We start from the raw sequence: 22430 nt of genomic DNA, 5'->3' as shown, positions 1-22430 counted from the left end.
GCTTTTTATGGGCATTTTGATGTCGTGTGCCACCCCACTGGCTCAGGAGTCAGGTTTAATGGTTTCTGATTTTCACGACTCGCTAGTGGGTGCCCAGGGTCTGTAATTGTATTCTGTGAACGTCGTCAGCAGAACAAGAACAGAAATCAAACTCCACACAGCAGCTCTTCGGAGCAGAGACCCCAAGTGCTGCGCTCCGTTCCTGGCCAGTGTCCCCGGCCAGTGTCCCCAGAGTGCTACTGGTTTGACCCCCATCTGCTGGTTGTACTTAAAATCCCCAAAGCGTTTGTGGAGAACGTGAAGCCGTGAAAACAAAGAGTGGGCCTGGAGATCACAAGCGGACCCGTCAACTGAAAATATTTTAATTGTGTCCAGAACTTCCCACCATACATATTTTGATATCTCACCAATAAAACACACCACTGATGGATTTACTTTGCTTTTTCGGGGCCCTCAGAACGTGACGTTACACTGAGGGACACGGACAGCGAGCCGACTTGACGTCACCGGACCCCCTGCTGGGGCACAACTACATCATCTCCTCCTCCTCCTCCTCCTCTCCTCCACCAGAACACTTTGACCAGGAACCTGAATTTCCTGAGAATGTCAAGCGGCCCTCGTCCCTGCTGTACAACTGAACTCAAATCAAACCGTGTAGCCAAATCGGTGACCATTTTCAATACAACCCCCCAAAACAAAAAATGAAGTCCCCTGGCGTTTAGTCAGCAGTTTAAGCAAACAGTTCAAGTCTGAAAGCGGCCTACATCTGCGACATGTAGTGGGGTCTGCCGTTGTCTTCCAGGCGTCGGGTGAGGATTTCGCAGCCCCCCTCGGTCACTAGCAGCGTGTGTTCAAACTGGGCAGAGCGCTTCCCGTCTCGGGTCACCGCAGTCCAGCCATCGGGCCACGTCTCGTCCTGCCAGCCACCTGCGGGCACACAACACAAAGCCGGGTGACTGCCAAGCTCCTCTGTTTGGCCGGGGAGGGGGTGGGCAGCTTTGGGGGCGGGGTCAGGGACTTACCTTCACATATCATTGGCTCAATGGTGAACACATGGCCGGGCTTCATCACGCCAACAGCCTTGTTTTCTAAAATTCAAGTCAAAGACACGCAGTTAATACAAATAAGAGACTTCGGCCGCAATTTAACAAAAGGACAAACAATTACTGAGCCTACAGGCTGGGCATTGAGGTGACACGCGTGCCCCCCGCTGGTAAACAACCGCAACTTCAGCTGCAGTCCGCTGAGCTCACTGGTGACGCTAGATTCTCAGGCACCTGGATGTACAAATTTGGCAAAATGTGCGTAAAATCTAAAAGGGTCAGCGAGCAGCACACTACCTAATGGGACACCCATTCCCGTCATTCAAAGGAATCGGTACACCGCGGCACGCCAGGTGACGAGGGACACGTAAGACACGTCTGTAGGCTCTCGTCTTTGGGTTATTAAACGGCAGTGCCTTCAGGACGGTGTGGGCTGCTGTTTGTCAGGAAGTTCGTATGGCTCGGTCGGTTGGTCAGCGGATGGTCTTTCCTGGAGTCAGACGAGGGCGCCACCAGGCCAAACATTTCTATTGAAAGTTAAGTTGCGAGAGTAAAAGAGAACGGTGAGATGAAAGCCATGCACTCATCCTGCTGAAGACGGAAGCCGACTGATCCCAGACCTCCAGCAGGTGTAAATTGTACGCAAAACGAAAGAGGCCACAGTGTGAGAAGGCAACCAGAAGGTGCGACTAAGGAGGAGGAGAGCAGCCCTGAAGATGCGTCTGTGTGTGTGTGTGTGTGTGTGTGCAGGAGAAAGACGGCCCAGAAGAGCTGAAACAAAGCAGGCGTCAGCAGGAACCAAACGCCTGGGACTCAGAGAACTGCAACTCGGGCGTTAGGACAAAGCCAGCGCGGGTATCCTGGTCGAGGGCAACACTGTAACTGAGAAGGTGCGACAGAATCGACTAAAACCTCCTCCATCTTCTTAAATTCAGAGCACCATGTCGATCACCCCCCCCCCACACACACACACAGAGAGAGAGAGGGGCTCTGGGCAGGCAGCAGTAAACCAGTGCAGACCAGCTGTGGGCACATCAACGTCACCTTCACTCGGCTAAGGAACGGCTCCATCTTGACCACATGAATCGACGGATCAGAACTCCTAAGTTATGTGCCTTCTACAGGATGGAAAATAAATTCCACTAGGGGAGCACAAAGTTCTCGTCTGTCTGTGTCCTTCATGTCCATCGCCATCTACAGGAGACCTGCCTGCGTGTGTCCATCAGCCACCCTCATCGTTGGTGTTTGGGTTAGCAGTTGAAAACAGAGAATGTGAAAGTTCATGAACGGAGACGCTCACCAGTTCATGAAGTTTGTTCACAGGCTGCACAGATCGCTCTGGGGTCCTGGCTGATCCCTCACACGTCCTAGGAGACTAAAATGGCCGCAGTGGGATTGGGGCAGGACCCCCTAGTTGATATGTGCTGTTCCTGTCCCACATGAAGACCTTTCTGGGTGAAGATGTCTGCCGTCCCCAATAATCCTCTCACCACTGTGTCTGGAGTTGCAGCAGATGGGAGGGACGAGGCCATCGAGCAATAAACTCACAGCGACTTCCTGTTAGCAGGACAACTCTGTTTTATCACCTGGAAGAATTCGATTGTGGGGGACAACACTTGACATTACTGAAAACGAGATAAACCGAAACGTGGAACTGTGGAGTGAGTCAGCTGGGCGTGTGATCAGCTTTTAGTTCCTCGCTCGGCCCTTCTGCCTCGGGCTGGGGTGCAGTTTTTAATGGGGTTCGTGTGATTCCCTGTACTGACCGATTTTGAATAATATTTGGTTGTGTGTTTGAACTATAAATCTTATTGTAGCGCATACGTTTGTGAGCGGCGTGAGTACAGCCTGCCACCTCACCATCACGTGTAGGTAAGCCGGTAAGACGACGACCAACGTGCCAACTCCGCAGGTCACGACACGTTACACCACTTCGGCCAAACGTACCGCCAGCCAGAGCTTTGGTCAGATGGCCCTCCTCTTCCTCGTGTGCTGTAAGGACAGGCCTGGCAGTGCGCCCGTCACGTGACCCAAATGACATTCATTCTGAAACGCACTTACTGGCATAATGGGGCACGTTAGGAGCCGTGTGAAACAGCTTGTGGATGCCATGTCCGCAGTAGCTCCTCACCACAGAAAACCCATTGGCTTGTGCGTGCTTTTGGATTATGTTGCCCAGCTCTCGGTAACGAACACCCGGCTTTACTGCAAAGGAGAAAACAAACAATAAAATGAAATAAAATAAAAGCCGCCTGGTCAGAACCAAAACGGCTCAGCAGACATTTAGAAGTGCAGCGCGTCACACGGCAAGTCAACATGCAGCTGACAAATGACAAAGTGAGGAGCACACTACTTACTGATTAAATACAGCAGTCTCAGACACAAGTCACATTGGTGACGCGAATGAGTGGCTTAGTGACATCACAACACACTGAGCCCCGGCGACAGCAAAATGACAATCAAAGGACGAGACAGGACAGGACAGGACCGAGCCAAGTGGCATCTCACCAGAATCGATGGCCTGCATCAGGCATTCGTATGTCGTCTGCACAAGCCGCTTTGCCCCCTCGTCGACTTCTCCAATGAAGAACGTCTCGTTGAGATCTCCGTGGTATCCGTTCCGATAGACGGTTATGTCCACTGCACAGAAGGAGACAAGGCGTCGCAAATCAACGAGTGACGACAACACTTTTACAGGTCCTGACGCTCACCTCGGCTCGGCTTCATTTCACTTAAATGGACACACGAGGGCCGAGCAGAAGGGGAACCCACCACCAAAACCCCTGGTCCAAAGAACAAAAGGCTCACCTACTGAATTTGAGTCACCAACTTAACATTTTCAAAAGTAATAAATGACCAAAGTCTTAAGTGAACAAACACACACACACACACACATACTGTACACCCGCAGAGGAAAAGGCAACACAAACACAGAGACAACCACCAAATAAAAGAGAAACGTCAAATAAAGAAAAGGGGGCCGACAGGAGCAACAGCAGCTCAGGTGGCACGAGGCCACTGGCATCACAAAGGTCAATACCAAAGAAAAGAAAATCAAATGTTAGCCGAGCTGGCAGCCATCTGACCAAACTCCCTTTAAAGTGCCAAGTGTGGCAGCACAACACTTACAGGGTCAGACTGCATTGGTGACACCACACATGGCACCGGCGGCTAATCGGTGGCCCCGAGTGAGAAGCGCACTACACGATTGGTCAGGATTTCGCCGCCACCGCCACTGCTCATAAACAACATGACGTGACGGGCACTGAATGCTTGAATGGAGCTCAGCTGGTCAAACGACACAAAGACTTCCAGCCAAACTCCTCCTAGCTGGCAGCCCACGTGTGCCATCCTCAGTTTCTAAAGGCCACAAAGGCTTCAGCTGGGCGTCCTTACCGTTTAAAATGTCTCCTTCCTGCAGTGGTCGCCTGTCGGGGATTCCATGGCAGATGACTTCATTGACTGACGTGCAGCACGACTTGGGGAAGTTGTAGTAGTTTAATGGCGAAGGGTAGCAGTTTCTGGCTGTACAGGCCTGCGAAACACAACAGTCACAAAGGGTGGCAGGGAAACTGGCACAGAGCGACCCACACACACTAAAAGAATCTGGAAGGACACGAGACCCCAAACACAGAAAACACAAAGCTAGGACTTGACCTCTCGTGCTCTTTCAAGGCCGATTTGGTTTTTCTCAGCACTTTTGAAAATTGTGCAAAACAAAGAGATGAGAAGAGTGAAGAGTGAAATGATTTGTGCAAAATGGCGCAGTGAAGGCTGGAGCCTCGCTTTGTAATTCACACTTCCCACCATCTCATCTGCCAACCTTCATTCTGGTGTAAGGCATGGAAAGGGGGGCACAGCTTACGTACCACCCCCCTAACTGGTGAGCGGAGCTGCCTTCACTACGTGTTACTGTGCCACACCAAGAATGAGAGCTGCCCTCCAACATTAGACAGCGGGGATGGCGCCACCTGCTGGTGAAGGTCTGCCTGCTCTTTGTGATTACTACTGTGGCAGATTTGGCAGACGTCCTTATCCTAAACATCATACGAGGTCAGCACACGGTCGGGCATGGGCAGGTTAGCCATGGCGAGGGTCAGAAGCGCCAGCTCATTTCCAGCCACCACACCAGGCCAGTTTTGTTGACCGTTGGCCCTGATCTTCTGCTGTCTGCTAGATGGGACTGGGGAAGGAGTAAAGGGTGTGAGGGATAAGTAAGAACACAAAGGGGACAATAACACTGCCCTGTGGGCACCATCTCTGCTCTCCCTCCTCAGCTTGTCTGTCGCCCCTCATTCTCCACAATTTAAAAGACGTCCCCTCTTTACCAAATGCACAGCGTGGTCAATCTCCTCAGTGGTCACTCCTGGTTTCACCATCAAAGACGCTATATCCAGCACCTCCCTGGCGAGCTGCAACACAGTAAGGACACAGAAAGTCACTGTCAGACCCACGAGAAGGTTGGAATCCCCCCATTGTAGTTTACACAAATTCAAGTACAGGAGCGTCACCAGAACCGCGAGGAGCGTCACCAGAACCGCGAGGTGCGCACCTCCCGCTGCAGTCAGGACGGTTTTAGACCTGCGACAGATCGGAATGAGGCCCAATCTGTTTAATAAACGCGGGCCTCTAAACTACCGACATGACGGGCGTGAAACAGAAGGGGTCAGTACACCGACAAAAATGGGAGAGGCTTCTGGGAAGTGGGCGGGGTCAGAGAGGCGCTGACAGGGGGCGTCGTCTTCAGACCGCCTCGCCTGTGCCGGACTCACACTTGGGTCACGAGGACGAGGACACGGCTAGAAGGGCGTCGGGCGGCGCTCGCCACAGACACATGGCGTAAGTGAGCTAGGAGTGTGGAGGAGAGCAGCGCTTCACCAGCTCACCGACCAGGAGGGCCTCTTCACACCAAGTGAGCAGACGTCAGCATTAACCGGTGACAAGTCTGGCTTTGGTGGCCGATGCTGACGTAGCGTAACGCGCTTCAGGTTTGAGGGTCTCGTCACTTTCGGCTCCGGACTGCTTTTTCTGACGTCTTTGTGAAACGTTTCAAAGTTTCTGACATGTTGGCGACCGCGTCTTACAGGCGGCTGTGCTCGACTGAATCAAACCCAAGTCGCGGATCGTCTGTTCGTGTCAAAAGCGCACAAAGGGTGTGGCACAGATGGCATTTTAAACGGCGTCGAGCCATTTTTTTCCTCTGAACGTAAAGCAGCTTATTGTTCGTCTTTTACTAAGCGCAGTTCCTACAACAATCCGCACGTTCGGTGAACCTCCGCACACTCGTATTCCAAAGCACCTGCACTCTCACAGGTGGTGCAAACCCACGCCAGCCCCACTCATTTTACCAGACTGCTTTAGGCCGAGACCAGCTTAGTGGCAGGAATGGCACAAGGCCAGGACCAACCCCAATGCACACTCGCTCACAGATGGCCAGCTGACCACGGTCCGCAAACCACCTCTGGATTCTGGGGGTCTCTATGCTGACCCACTTAAAGAACTCCACAGAGCCACCTTAGCCTGCCATGTGCAGCCGGAGCAGGACCCCACCGTGACCCGACGCCAAGCCCAGCGACGCAGTGCCAGCTCGGGGGGGGTAAGGTGGGGCTCCCACCTGCTTTGACGGCCCTTTCACACACGCCATTTCTAGAACGGACCCTTCTTTGGTTTTTCTGGGGATTTTACGGTGACGTCCTGTACACAACGGACACCCGGTGACTTTGGGGACTGAACGCGTATTTTATGTCACATGTCTTCATTCACGTTGTATTACGACCTGAACTGACTTTCTTATTTTGTGTTTTCTAAAGGATCTCCCATAAAAAGGCACTGGGGGTCTTGGCCTTCTTCATTCAGTCATCTACCCCAACCCTGATTGGTGGAGAAGTGTCACGGGTCACCCTTCGCAGGTGGCACATAGCGTACAGCAGTCATCAATTAACAACACAGCAGTGAGATTTACGTCTAAACCTGCTATGATTTGAGACATCGACGTAACGCCAAGTGGCCATCTGCTGTTGGCCGAGTACCTTGGAGACGGTTTTCATTCCTTCGATATCCTCTGGTGAAAGGATCTTGATCTGAGAGGTGCCTTTCAAGGCCTGCTCCGACTCCGACATTCCTAAGTGGACAAAATATAAAGGAATCGACTTTATTATTAAACAAGCAGCCATCTTCACATCTCCGACACATCGCAGAACTGAACGGCCTCAAGTAACGTCAGGGCACATCTCGATGAACTCCACCACCGAGCTCATGTCCCAAAAGCGCAAACTCATTTACTGGACCAGAGCCAGAGTCTTACTGCTCAGAACGTGCCCGCTGTGCCACGTGTCACCTCCACTGTAGGCATGGCACACACAAGCGCGAGTGGCCCTCTTCAAGTCCTGTCTGCCCAGCCGTGTGTGACCATGCTGCCCACCTGAGGCCCGAATCAGCTCAGGATGTGACACCAGCGGACCAAGGACAAAGCAAACGTCTCCCCACTTCAGAGCAGAGATGCAAGGGGCAGATGTTTAGTTCTGCCCGAGGTGCCAACTGAGGTCCGCATGTGTAAATGAATGCTTTATGTTTAGTCTACGGACAAGTCACGCGCGGTCAGTCCAACACTTCAACCTCAGCTGACTGCGCCGCGACGCGCTCACTCAACGGCTTCGGCCTCGACACTTCCATTCCAAGGCACGTGTCGCATGTACCGATAAAACGCATTGTGTTTCACTCCAACAGATGGCGCATGCAACCAACACTACCATCTATTAAAGGAGGTTTAAAAAAGAAAAATAAGGGGAATAGAGGAAGTAGTAATCAGCCCACTGCGACCCATGATGCTCATGCTGACGCTCTGACTGTGGGGGTCTCCAACAGGTGGCATACCATAAATGTTAATGCTAACCCTAATCCAACAGAGTAGAACGGCCGGGCACACACAAATCGGCAGGTTTGGTCGACTTTTCCTTCAAGTGTACCCATTGATTTCAGTTACCGTTTACTCGACTGTAGCTGTCAGACATCACAAAGCAAAAGCAGGCTTGTCATCTACTAATTAGAAGCTGCCAAGCTAGGTGCCACCATGGCGCTACGCGTCTACATGGCTTTCTATCAGGCACTACGACTAGGAAGGCCGTCTCGGACTCAACCTTTCCGCTAGATGTGCCGTCTTCAGAGCCCATCAGGACAGTCCTGCAACATTTAAGACACATTTCACTTTTTTATACAAAAGATGCTCAGAAACTTTAAAATCTTGTTGTTGAACTTCCAGGGCACCCAGTTAACGTGGGCGACTTGGGGCCTGCACACAAATCATCAAAGCTCGAGATCGCTGATGTGTAAGAATGTGAAGACAGACATTCAGACTTTACCTAATGGATGGTCGGCGTAGTCTGGCCTCTGTATATAACTTGGCACGGGTCTCATGGGAGTCTAAAATGAGATAAAAAAAAAAAAGGAAGGGCATTAGGGGCACAGGCAGGAACAGCAACATCAAACAGAATCAAATACTTGAAAAACGGCACAGGCTGGGCAGGTGAACTGAGCGAGCGTGAAGACCCCAAAATGGGACTCTGCCAAGTACGTGCCAGGTTAATTACTCAATTGTGGAGTCATTGTAGGCCAGTCAAGTGTGAGCTCTGCTGTCGTACACAAAAGAAGGTCAAATCCTGGCCAGGAACGCCAAGGGACAGCGGTGCCCACAGAGCCAAACCTGCACGACTCCTGCCGTCCTTCCCTCCAAATGAGGAAGAGCTCTGAAGTTGGATTATGAAGGTCAGAGAACGCCACCCAAATGGCGAGCACCAAAGCAAAACCTGCGACCAAGAAGCGAGTCCCGTGAGCAAAGGAAAATGGTGTCAACATAAACGGAGGGGCAGTGGGCAGAGTTTGGTCAGCAAGGCCCAATAAACACGCAGGAAGCAGAGGCCGAACGGTCACCGGGAGCAGACATTAAAACCAGGAAAGCAGCAGCCCAGAACACGGCCAATGCACTGCAGGGTGGCGCTGCCCGGTGGAGGTCAATCGGTGCGACCGAGTGCAGCAGGCGAGAGCCGTGGAGGAAGACGTCGTACGCCTTTTCTGTTTCAACTGCTGAACGATTTCACTGGGAGAGGGAAGTGAAGTGACCTGGGAAGGCAACGGTCTACCAAAGAAGCTCCGAGCTCACTGGGTTTGTGAGCACATTCTGTGGATTGTCGCGGTCTCTGTGCACACACACTGGTGTGGATCCACCAATACAGGGAGACCAAGGGTGGCACACGGGCACTAGGCTGCATTTAGAAACCTAGCAGTTTGGAGAATGGGACAATCTGCAGTGTGGGCATCGTGCTGTTCCTGAGAAGAAACGGAATCCTTTACTGTCCTTGTCTGGAGACCAGCGAGCGCCCTGCACGTGGAGACGCCAGTAGAAATACACGGAACAGGCAGTCAAACCCTCTGAAGCTGTCGGGCGGAAGATTATGTCACCCGTCCGGAAATCCCTTTCAGCCTGGTGACAAAGGATGGCAGACTCCCACACCTTGACGGAGGTAACCGTCAGTAAAGTAAGCTGAAGCAGATCTTTGTCTCTCGTGATCACGATGGGAGGGATGTCGCCTTCTGGGTCACATTTCTATATTTTTCGGTTACTTAACATGTCACAATGTCACAAGAGCACATGCCTGCTAAGGAAACACCAACCGAGGCCGACCTGTGCCGAGCTGAACTGTGCCGTGCTGCCCCGGCCGCTCCATGTCTAGAGTTTGGGCCTACGCCGACCTGAAAGCCTGCATATCGTAATCTGCCCAGTCAGCCAGTAACAAGCGTCACTCTGTTCCACTTCTCACTGCGTCCGCCCACCAGGGGTCAACGGGGTACGCGTGTGTCCCGCTACTGAAACCCGACGTCGTGTCTGGTGAATACGAGCCAAGACGGCTTTTAATGGACAAAGACAAAGGCATACGTACCAGAGGATAGTGTGGTCTTAATTTGCCCGAGTATCGATAGCCAGGCCATGGGTCTGTGTTGGCTTCACTGCTGTTGACGCTCCTCCAGGGATCCTGCTTTGTCTTTTCTTCTTCTGCATTACAAGGAGAGCAAACAGAACATGTCGATGAGGACCTCGACACACACGGCGCCCCACTACGGTATCGGGACAAGTCACAGCCGTGGACGGGACTCAGTGATCAGAAACACAAACAATCAAAAGCGACGTCCCTTCATTATCATCTTCAGAGGGACCCTCGCTCATGTAACAGCCACTCGTGACGGATGCCCAATACGAGTGCCCGACAGGCTTTCACACACAAGCCGCTCATCGCCTGATGCTTGACGTCGGGTAACCAAAAAAAAAAGAACGTTTAAATAAATACGAGAGGAAAGGATTTCCGTGAGTGTGGCTGTGTAGGCCCAACGTGAAGGAAGCACACACGACCTCCATATTGACGTTACACCGACCACAGCCCCGCGGCCTGCACGTTCAGCTGAGCGCCGTCACAGGCCGACAGTCCGGGCTTCGACTCTCCATCGCCGGCCGGCCCCCATAACCAACAACAATCGGTCGAGGCCACCTTGGTGTCACCTGTCTGTGAACGCTGCTGGGCTCCGTTTTGAGGTGCTCGCCACTGTTGTGACGCCAAGACATGTACTGCCAGTGCCATCTTTATGTAAGACGGGAAGCCCCTAAACGCGCCTCACGGTTACGCCACGTGAACATCTTCTAACGTGCTTTGTCGTACCCGTGGCTGAAGTGAATAAGGGAGTAAAAGAAGAGAAACCCACCAGGCCCCGCCGCTCGCTCCCCCCATAACCAGAGCAAAAGGAAAAGGAATGGAGTCTCGTCACATGGCTGAAGAGAGGGGGCAAAATAAAACAAGGTGAGCAGCCTGTAAAATCAGAAGACCACCTCGAGTCTGGACGATTAGAGACCATCGGGATGACGAGTCTCGCCTCATGACAAATGGCCACAATGAGCCAGCATCTGATGGACGGCCAGCGAGCACCACCTGGACAAAGTGCTGCGCGCGAGTCAACGATTCTTATCGTGCACGGCGTCCTCGAGCGGCAACAACGCACTTCAGACGTAAGCAGCAAACAATACAAAGGTGTCTGCCGCCGCTGCAAGTGTGAAAGGCGCTCCTAGATGGCATTTATTTGTCACTTACATATGACAAGAGCATCACCGGGGTCACAAACTGGCACAATGAGGCGCCATAAAGCGCAGAAGTGAACAGGAGCCTCACAGGGCACAGCGACTGTTGTTAGGCTGGACCACCCGGCGGCTGGCGATGCAGACTGTCATCAGCCTCAAGGGGCCGGGAGATGTGCGAGTCTTTCAAAGACCGGAGGGCTAAACGGTAAGCAAAGCCGAAGGAGGAAATGGCAGAAGAAACGAGAAGCAGCGCCAGGACGATAAAATGCAGTGCCGTGGATCGTTCAGCTTTCAATGTGTACAAAGAGCCCGAGTGCCACTCTGGGCGGTTACGGCATGGCACACAGTGTAGGGCAGCGGTGCGGCACGTCCCAGTAGCGGTGCTGAAATCAGACAAGAAAACGTTCACGTCGCTCTTAAGCTCGATTACTTACACCACATGTGAGCGAATTTCTTGGAGCTTAAGCGTCCATAACAGGGCAGCAGAAAGAAACTGGCGACAGCGATTTGTAACAAGGTGTCCCGATTCTTAACACGCGACTTTGATCATTCGTTTCTCCCGTGTAAGGCCTCTCGGTCAAGATGGCTGCACTGCTGTGACATCACAAGGGCAAGAATGACACCCATCAAAGTTCTTATCGAGCGCATTTCAATTGCTGATGCCCGTCAGATGGAGGGTCTGCACAGAGTCAGCGGGCGGGCTCTTTAACAGGACGCCAGTGGTATGTTGGCGAGGTGGTCTCCTCAGATTTCTACCACAGCGGCACACGCAGCGGACACGACGCGTTACTGATAAAAGCCTTATCGCGAGCGGCAGGCCACGTATGCTCCCTACATACCATGTGGTGCCATGCTGCGCTCCAGCGATCCCGCACAGCGTCACGAGGAACATCGATCACTTTTACAAAACGACACTTGAACTCACTTGCTTTTTTGTGCAGTAGTTTGTGGGTGGCCCAGCTTCCCTTGAAACATTCCTGCAAAAAGAAGAAAAAAGGCACTTTAATGGGCACAGCGCACCACCCGGCAGTCACACCCATCACTGTCTGTCACTTGCAGTCACGTTGCACCCTCACATTTGAGTCGGCCCACCGGTACGAGGACGGCGCTCAGACAGATTTGAAATCTCAAATCTTTTTGGTTTTGTTCTTTAGTTCTCGTTTTAGGACTTTCTTAGTTTTTCGCATACCCCTCGGGGTCAGCCATTGTACAGCGAGCGCCCCTGGAGCAATTACAGGTTAAGGGTCTTGCTCAAGGGCCCAGCAGAGTAGGATCTCTTTTGGCAGTGACGGGGATTCGAACCGGCAACCTTTGGGATCCTTAGCCTCAGAGCCACCACTCCGCCCTAACTTTGTGCCACGTCAGTCAAGTGGCAAGAGAGAAAACATTCAGGACCCTTTACTTGTGTGTTTACTCCAGTGATACACGCCACGTACCTGACACTCTGCCACCGAAGAACTCGCCCGGCCACGGAGACTGCGTGTGCCACCACAGGATCAGGTTCACGGGTGCCAGGTCTCTCTGGTTTAAACCTCACACACCGTACGTGGTAAGCACTCATTCACTGCCAGCTCCCAGACACACAGGAGAGGACACGGGCGAGTCGCAGAGTGGGCATGTGGCGGTCACAGGAGTATCCGCACAGCTTTTACATATAAATGGCACAGTGTGAGGAGCTTCGCTGCTGTCTGTCCAAGTGACCGCGACGACCCACCAGACTGACAGCAGACACTGCAAACACAGACATCTTACCAAAGTCCCAGGATCATTCTCATAAAGCTCGTCTATACGGCCACTGCCTTCACGTCCCGCGCCAAGTCCAAGTCTCAAAGGGCGCAGAACTGACAGCTGGATTACAGAGCGATCAGGCCGGTCGAGGCGTCTCACCGAGTGACAGAAGTGTCAGCAGTGCGAGGACGATAACAAACAGTTAGGAATGACTGCGAGGAGGGCAGACATAGAAATCAAATGTCGAGATTGAGGCTCAGGATCACATAAACAATCCGGGGCTTGGGCAGCAGAAACAGACACGACGCTAAATCACTGGTCAGAAAGTCAAACCAAAAAGTCGCATCCGTAGATCTGGACAAAGGAATACGTGAGACGCCACCTTGAAACGCACAGAGGGCGCCACTTGGTGCCAGGGACATGGCCTGGTGACCTGACGTCAAAACTGAAGAGTGCCAGTAACTGAAATGGCGTTGTGACACGATAATCAACTGGAGGAGCTGAGCGTAAATGGAGAAAACTCAACGGAGTATCCACTATGAGATACTGAAGGCTAAAATAACAGAATACAACAACAGAGTCCGTCTGGGGACGCCATCTTGTACCAATCCCAGAGTCGTCCGCTAAACCCACGCCACTCAGTGCAATGCCTCCGACAAACGTCCAGTGGAGCTCTTGCTGTATTTCTGAATCCCAAAATGAATGATGTTACAATCTCCCCAGCACTGATCCTCTTAAACCCCGATACTCCATTTTAAACAATTTCTTCCACCAGGATTGATTTACCTGACTTACGTCAAATCATTCCTCAGCCGAGACCCTCCACCGGCGTCCTTGACCCAATGCCAACAGGTTTCTTCAAAGAGGTATCAGACGTGCTACGTGGTAATATTCTTGACATAGTAAACTCGTCATTAGATATGGGGGTCTTCCCAGACTGTCTTAAGACCACTGCAGTTAAAGCCCTGATCTCCACTCCTCTGCTTTCTTAAGTAAAATCCTAGAGAAGGCCGTCATCATGCAGCTGAATCAGAGCACAGACACTGCACTCGTTAAAGCAGACGTTCTCATCCTCCGAGATCTGAGGGCCGCATGTGACACCATTGATCACAAGATTCTTACAAATCAGTGGGTGGGCCTCTCTGGCAGGGTCTTAAACTGTCAGTTGCTGTAATTATACTTCAAAGACCCCCGATATTCTATATGGTGGTCCACAAGGGTCGTCCGCTGCTCTTTTCGATTTACATGCTTCCATGAGGTCAACTTATCTCAGGGCACAACGTGAGCTACCACAGCTCTGCGGATGACACACAGCGGTATTTATCAATAGTGCCTGATGACCCCGACTCTCTCGATTCACTGACCCCAATGTCTGACTTGTCATTTTCTCAAACTAAAGAGAAAACAGAAATCTTAGTGATTGGCAATAATGGATATACTGAGGTTATTAGAAATCAACTTGATACGTTAGGATTAAACGTCAAGACGGAGGTAAAGAATTGAGTGGTAACTGTGGACTCGGACCTGAATTGTAAATCGCATATTCAGCAGATCACCAGGACACCATTTTTATCACTTAAGAAACATAACAAAAGTTCGACCTCTGATATCACTGAAAGATGCTGAGAAATGAGTTCACGCGTTTGTTTTCAGTCGTCTAGGTTACTGTAACGCTCTCCTCTCAGGACCACCCAAGAAAGACAACGAGTGCAGAATGGAGCTGCTAGAATCCTAACTAGGAAAAGAAAATCCGAGCACATCACCCCAGTCCTGGCGTCACTACACTGGTCACCTGTGTCATTAGAAATCCTGCTGATGGTTCACAAAGCCTTCAATCATCTGCTCCGTCCGATATCTCAGAATGGCCGTCAGCTTCCACTCCAGATCGTAACCTCGGATCTTCAAATGAGGGTCTGCTTAGAATTCCAAGAGCTAAACTTAAAAGAAGCGGTGAGGCGGGCAGGCGGGCGAGTGGCCTTCTGCTGTGACGCACCTCAAATCTGGAATACGAGTTTACCGACAGAATACGGTGGAGCACTTTAACAAACTGATAAAAGCCGTGATCTATTTCAACATGGCGTCCTTTTGGCTTGACCCTGATACTCTGTCTATGCATTCCTGGTGGCTCCACACTCCTACTGGGCCCACTTTCTCTGCTGTTCTTGTTCTGGTTTTCTGACTGACTGAGGTCACTGATGTCAGGTAGAATGCCTAGAGGTGGCCTCGGACCCCCTGCAGATTTTAGGCATCTTTTTCTCCAGCCGTCTCGAGTTTCTTTTTTGTCCTCTATATTCTATATTAATTTTATTTTTAATATTTTGTCTTTTTTCTCTTTCTTCATCCTATAAAGCACTTTGAGTTCCATCAATTGTATGAAAATGTGCGACAGAAATAAATGTTGTTGTGGTTCAAAGGAAACAGAAACAGACTCCTCGATGTTCAAATGCATTTAAAAAACCAGAAGGTGGAAAAAATGAAATAAGAAGCTGACTAAAAGATTACAACAATACAAAAAGAAAGCAAACAATACGCTGAGCAACATTGAACAGAGATGAACAAATGAATGAGCAGAGCGCGACAGACTGGCGAGGCGAGGCAGTGCGGAATGTGCCACGTGAAGCAAACGCGCAGCGAATCCGAGCAGGCGCCCGACAGGTGCAGCTTCGCACCACGAAAACCGATCTCGCCGTCCAGATGGCCAGGAGCCGTCACTGTGCGACTCCGCTGGCAATCTCGGGACTTCTCCTTCAATGAGCCTTCAGCTCTGAGGAGCAAGTCCTGGCGGGTATCAAGCAGAGCACCCGCTGCCCCTGCCTCGAAGTGTCGCAGCTCAGCCGCTATTCACATTGAAATGAAAACTCCTGCAATTTACTGCTCACTGCCCTGACCTCGCCAGCTGTAAATCACTGAGCCAGTCCTGAGTCAGCGCCAACACCCTACAGAGACGCAGTGTGCCCCATGCCAAGGAGAAGGCCCTGGGGAATGAGCAGATACTTCGGTGCACGTCACTTGCTGGTGTCTTGAAGGAGTAAACTGAGGAGATGTGCGTGGGACTTGCTGTTCCATGGAAAGAAATGGCTAATAAATCAGGCTGTGCCTCCTCCATTAGCGCTCAGCCACTACGCCAAACTCTCGTCTCATTCTGAAAAAGTGAAGGCAGACGGCGCCGGATCTTTAAATCAAAGAACGTGCACAACGGCACTTTAGGTCAATAATCAGGCGAAAGACCCCAAACGACGGGCTCAGCATACGTTTAGAGGAGTCCACGCCGCCGCCGCCACCGCCACGTGTGCAAAACGACGCGCTCAATGGACTCGAGCCAAACGCACCGTCAACAGCAAATGATTGAAACTTCCAAGAGAATCCCGCACTTCTTTTGTACCCCATAAATAAATTCAATGGTTCCAAATTTGGTCACATTTTCTGCTGTTTACATTTAGAAACGTAGGAAGTAGCGAACAATTCATTTATGACAGCCAAAGCAGGCATTGAGGCAAACTGGCACAAGACTTTCACTCCCAGTTTGGAAATGCCACATTCAAGGCATCCACAATAGGACGGCAAAATAAACCAATTTTAAAATGAACTATCAACTTTATACCACACACTTTCTGTTAGGAAAAAAAAATAAATAGAAACTCCAATTACCATATTAAAAAACAGTTCACGCTACCCACACAACGTGGCAAAGTGGAGCAGTAGGCTGGCACTGCCAACTCACAGACCTCTGGGCTCAAATTCCTGCCCGTTGTGAATCTTCCTACTTGAGCACTGCTGGGCGCCTCGTGGCTCTTCACTTTGATTGGGTTTATTGGTATTTTTACAACGCCACTTGACGACGGTTTTCAAATGGGCCACCAAGCAGACATTTCGGCACTGGCATGATCCACCACACAAAAACAAAAACCCCACAGTCCAAGGGTCTTCGATTTTAAATATTTTAGTCCAATTCAAAGCAAACGGTTCACACAAAAAAAACACACAGCGAAAAAAGTGAAGCTGATAGTAAAAAAAGAAAAGAGGAATGCTGAATTACCCAGGGTGCATTTCTTCAGGGTTCTGTGCACTGCTCTGTGCTGCTGACGACGTGCCTGTAATATCCGTCTGACCGTTTGTCTGTCCTCCTACACTTCATTTATGGACTTATTTGCTTTGATTTCTTTCTATATGGATTACTTGGGTTGTTACCGACATCTTGTGAAACTTCCACGTCAGAAAAATACTTACTGAGAAAAACGGGACGTCCGTCTAACTTCAATCTCTGGGCTGTCACACGGAGTTACAATCGGGGACATTCCATCTAAATATATGGAAAAGTCAGTGTGTCTGTGTGTCTGTCTGTGTGTCTGTGTGTGCGTCTGTGTGTGCGTCTGTGTGTGCGTCTGTGTGTGTGTGTCAGCGATTTTCATCAAACTTGGTACACGTTTCTCATTGGTCGACTAAAAATACGGTAGGGTGAAATCAACGTCTAACCCACCCCTTCTGGGTTATGGTGGGGGTGAGCTGTATGGATGTTATCATCCAGTTGACACTCGAAATGACCACCAGAGGGCAAACTGGAGGGGACTGCTGGCATTCTGTATGTTTGAGCGCCACCGCCTGCCCGCTGCTTTCGAAATTAAATACAGTTGGCATCGCAACTATTTTTAGGACTCATTCTGGTTAAGTGACTCAAACAGCCATATACATACATACATACATACATAGATAGATACATAGATATAGATATATATGTTAAAATCTTATACTGTATATAAAGCAGACTGTCACAATCTTGCAGTCTTATGTGTCTCTTATCATCCAGTTGACGCTCGGGCCGTTTCTGCTGTGCTCCATAAAAGCAGCTGGCATTTTATGATGAAAAACTTGTAGTGTTATTTGTTTGTCGTTTAATGTTTGCTTTTGGTAAGATTGTAACAAAGTTGTAGTGGTAATATAATTAAATCAACCTAATAATAATATTCCTTTGACTTTTTTTACATCGTCATAAATTCTGCATGTAAAACCGTACACAAACAGAAATGAATCTGTCAAAAACCCTTCGCTTTTCCCATCCTTTTTTACATATTCTGCGATTATATTTTGATTAAAATGGGCTGTTAGATTATATATAAGAGAAGTAAGCAATTTTATTTTTTATCTACCATAAACATCCTACAAGTATTCATTTTGTGGATTCAGCGACTCTCTTTGTGATTTTTGTTTATTCGTTAATGAACTAAACGTCATTTGTTTCGTAACATCGCAGCTAACGTGTTGGTGTCACAATTGTGTCGTAAAAAAGAAATAGGAATTTTTTTATACATTCATAATCAAAAAAGTCATTTAACTAACTTATCAAAATCGAAGGTATAGACCAAATCTAGCTATGATACTTATAATATGTATTTATTTATACAGGTAAAATATCGACTGTAAAAGAATTTCAATTGGAGATTCGCTCTTCTGTCATCGTCTGTTCTCATCCACTTGACACTCAATCACTGAAAACTGCAGGAGTCAATTTGGCCCCAGCCGGCGTCTCGTGTTCAAGGGTGGGCAGGCCTAAGGACCCCTTTATATGAGCGGCTAAAGATGGAAAAACTCTAAACAGTGTACATACTTCAGCAAACAATAGCAGCACATTGTCAGTGAGTCTTCTTTGTTTGCTAATTTATTTTTAAAGTTGTTTTTATCACAATTAACAAAGCCAACACTTTTTTTTCCGCCCAGACAACAGCGGGTATCTCAGCTAGTGTTCTAATAACTTGACATTCCACTCAAGTTCAAGCTAAGCAGACTAAAGAAACGTGCCACTAACTTAAAGGAGTGGCTCCCACCGTGTCGTTGACCGGTCGCGTGGCTCCTGCACCGCCATTTTGGACGTTTGTTTTGCAGCCCCCGTCTCTTACGGCTCCCACCGTGTCGTTGACCGGTTGCTACCACCTCTCGTGGCGACTATCTAAGATGGCGGCGTGACACTCGGTGTATCCTGCCTTCGGCATATTTTCTATAAACGTGTGTGTGTCTCCTTCAGGTCTGTGCTCCCTGACTGCCCTGTTCCAGGATTGTGAATTCGTTTCATCCCCGGGTATTGTTCGCTAGACCTTTTGTTCTTTTGGTGCCGACTCTCGGCCCGTCTGCTTTCTCTCTCTTCACTGGTTTCTCTGATCTAACCTCCTCAAGATGATCATCATCAGCAGGCTGCTCGTCAGGCTCTTCCTAAGACCTCCTGGTTTCACTCTGGGAAACTCGATTTATAACTTAACAGACGCGTGGGGTGGGCTAACGGGTGACATTAAACGGAGTCCTGTCAGGGGGTCCTGTGATGGATTGTTGCCTGCTCCACGACTGCAGACTGTACCTCCAGTTTTCTTTATTTTTAACTAAAGGAGTACATTCAGAAAAATGAATTTACAGAAGGAGAGGCCTGAGGAAATCCCTCAAAAGCAGCAGAGTAAGCCCAACGCCATGAAGAGACGTCTCCTTTACTTGGACGCTTGCTTCAGATACTGCAACAGGAAGCCAGAAAGCACTTTTTAGGCTACGAGTCTAAAAGCAAACTGCCAAGCCACACAGGCGAGAAAGTCCTTGTTCTGTACACACGCGAGAATAAATTTAAACCTGAACCACATTAACTGAAATGGAGGCTGTCACCTGTACTGTGATAATGACCGGGCACGTGTACGAGAAGGGCACCTTATTCATATTTACTTGACGAAAACCACACGAATGCTGAGAAGTTCCTTCACGGTGACTTTCTTTGAAAGTTGACACGTGAGAATTTTTGAACTTCCCTTGGGGTGTAGTGACAAGACAAGCAAAATGACCCCTCGTATTGACGAACTTCAAAGATATGCAAGCTTTGGAGGCAAGTCAGGGTGTGTGAAGTTTATCTAAGCTAATCCAAGAACTCATCGCACTGAACTGGCACCTGCAGGGTGGTGACACCCACAGCCCAGAGGTCTTACCCCCCCACCATCACCAACTACAGGGGGTAAGTAAGCTAAAACAAGCACCGGTTTTGGGTGGGGTAGGCCTTTAAGAAAAGCAAACAGCAGCTGGTCACGGACCCTCCACCAGTAACACACACCAGTCGATGCCCTTTTCACATCCCTTGAACTGGAAATCTGCTGGAATGGAAGCTCCCGAGCCGCCCCAGGCCTGTGTCTGCATGAAGTGTGGCTTTAATGGAGACCACACAGGATTTGGATTCTGTTGTCACCCTTATTTAAAATGATTTACTTAACTGTAACAAAAATACTCAAGAAATAAAAACGTGGTAACTAAATCATGGAAGGTGGAGCTGACCAAACGTGACTTTCCATCCATCCATCATCCATCCCGCTCTGTGCTTTCTGACTTGTTGCTTATCTGACTGCCCTTCAGGATTATTTCAGAATTAAAAACGTTAAGAGAAGGAACCTGACGACGGACCGCACGGCTTTAATTTGGGTCTCCCATTTCATTTCCATTCGGCCCTGGGGATGCCATGTGGAGGAAACGGACAAATTAGGGGCAAGAAATGCAAGAATCACTGAGGTGCCCCCTGGTGTCACCAAGCACTGTGGTGGGTTTTTAGGGGCTTTCAGATCTCTCGTCGAGATTATTCTGGAGAATCGAGGCCGGCAGCTCAGGGCCTACACAACCTGGGTTAGGGTTTTCTGACGAGTCTACGCCCACCTGTGCACACCACCTCGGGGGCACCGGGTTGCTTGCTTTACCTCCAGCCCCACTGCTATGGGCTGCCAGCTCAGTGGCGCCACAAAGACCCCCACGGCACAACGGTCGGGGGCCACTCGGACTGTTGCAATGCGACTCGAGGCCTCACTGCAGGTTACTTAACGTGTACACAAACTGAGGCGGACGTCCCCATTTTGCGGATTACGACCCGCTCCGCGTTAAAAACGCAAAGCCCACTTTTGGCGGGCACAATGTCACTTCCCACCCAAGTTTGCCGTCTGCCTCCATCCCGAGGCGCCGCTCAACGGGCACCGGCAGCCAACTTTGTGACTGAGGCCGGGCTGACGTCACCCCGAAACCACACCCCTTCCCCCCAGACGGCGAGAACACCACGCCCACGGGCCAGGAACCAATGACAAGTTGCACCACAGACGTGCGCTGCCGCCGCCGCCGAGCCAAGCCGAGCAGCTTTAAAGGAATCGTTCAAAATAAAGCGCCGGGTTAGCCTCGCAAGCCTCCCCGAGACGAGCGACTGCCAAGCGGGCGGCCTCAGTGCGAACTGCTCACCGGCCTGTCACCAAGCACGGCGCCTCCCTCTCCCCCCCCACCACCACCTCCTCCTGCGGAAGCAGCAGGTCGCTGGCCGCCGCGCACGCGTACTTTCGGCTTTTCGCCCCTGTGCGGGGTGGTGGAGTCCGTGTGGCGTGCCCGAGTCTCCGTCGCCCGCTCGTCTGCCTCTCTCGGTACGCGTCGGGCAGCCCGGGCTTACCTGTGAGCAGAAGTACGAGCCCTGGATCTCGAGCTTGATGCAAGTGGGGCACTGCAGCTTGGCCTCGCGCTTGCAACCTTCCGTTTCGCATTCTCGGGGCTCAGTGGCCGCCATGCTGACAGTCAGGCGAAGGGAGGGGAGGAGAGTGGGGGGAGGGCGCGAGCAGAGGAGGAGCCCCCGGACGGCACCTGACTCCCCATTCCGCCCTGAGCTGTCAATCATCTCCGGGCGGGCCGGGGGCGTGGTCTCCTCCCTGGCCTCGGATGAATACTGCGCAGAATCGGCTGGCAGTGCGCAGGTTCGAAAGTCGAGTTCCTGCCTGCCTGCCTGTCTTCATTCATTCATTCGTTCATTCATTCAATTCCCCGGGGTATGCGCTCTGGTGCACAATAACATTTTTATTTGCATATCTAACAAAATATCTGGTAAGAGGAGGAGAGCAAATTAATAGTAAACTGGGAAGTTTAAAAAAACAAAAAAGAAAAACACGGAGCTCACTTAGCCTACACGTTCGAGCCGAAGCCTCCTAGCGCAGACGAGCACGACTCACCGAAAACGAAAATCAGAGCATCTAGGGAGTAGACTGGCCTTCTGTCATTTTATACTACGGTATCGGGACGTCCCACCATTAAGAACTGTTAGATGTATTCTTTTTGCTGAATAAGATAGAGTGAAAGGCACTATATAATAGATACTTTATTAATCCCCCACGGGAAATTCCCATACTCCAGCAGCAGCATACTGATAAAAAACAATTTTAAATTAAAGAGTGATAACAATGCAGGTGGAGAGTGCCAGGCAGGTATAACAGACAATATCATTGTATAATGTTAACGTTTAACGGGTGGAAGGACCCCTTCTGTTTGATGATGATGCGTCAAAGTGTAGTTTAATGATCATCAGGTTGCATCAATTGCCCGCATGGCAGTGCTGTTGCACATATGCAAAACTTGGGTGCAGGTTGCTGGGTGGGTGAGATGTTTGAATGTCCCATCTGGATTTCTTCACCTCTCCTTATTTTCATGTTCTTCGTGTATTTACGGTCCAGAGTGTGATGGACATCATCGATGGATTGATGTCGTGACTGGGGTGGATGGGGAGCTCCTTTACC

At 50.3% G+C, this 22430-nt stretch overlaps 1 protein-coding gene across 1 annotated transcript; it reads right to left on the bottom strand.

Annotated features, from left to right (window-relative positions):
• Positions 1-340: 340 nt before the first annotated feature.
• Positions 341-21486, bottom strand: metap1 (methionyl aminopeptidase 1). Its single transcript, XM_039759831.1, has 11 exons — positions 21320-21486; positions 12086-12137; positions 9977-10089; positions 8402-8462; positions 7073-7164; positions 5372-5455; positions 4440-4578; positions 3552-3683; positions 3105-3248; positions 1023-1088; positions 341-927 (listed from the first exon to the last, which is right to left on the bottom strand). The coding sequence occupies exons 1-11, from the start codon at positions 21431-21433 to the stop codon at positions 761-763; spliced, it is 1164 nt and encodes a 387-aa protein (XP_039615765.1). The 5' UTR covers positions 21434-21486; the 3' UTR covers positions 341-760.
• Positions 21487-22430: the final 944 nt, after the last annotated feature.

Source organism: Polypterus senegalus, chromosome 7 (genome assembly GCF_016835505.1).
Source record: "Polypterus senegalus isolate Bchr_013 chromosome 7, ASM1683550v1, whole genome shotgun sequence".
NCBI classification, from domain to species: Eukaryota; Metazoa; Chordata; class Cladistia; order Polypteriformes; family Polypteridae; genus Polypterus; species Polypterus senegalus.
Note: the sequence above shows the minus strand (reverse complement) of the source record. Positions and strands in the feature narration are given on the sequence as shown.

Bases quoted from the DNA above. Each gene is read 5' to 3' on its own strand.
- metap1 (XM_039759831.1), bottom strand. From the start codon at position 21,433: ATGGCGGCCACTGAGCCCCGAGAATGCGAAACGGAAGGTTGCAAGCGC. The intron at 12,138-21,319 runs GTAAGCCCGGGC...TTCTTTTTGCAG, and splicing joins GCTCGTACTTCTGCTCACAG to GAATGTTTCAAGGGAAGCTG. The intron at 10,090-12,085 runs GTGAGTTCAAGT...CTTGTAATGCAG, and splicing joins ACTACTGCACAAAAAAGCAA to AAGAAGAAAAGACAAAGCAG.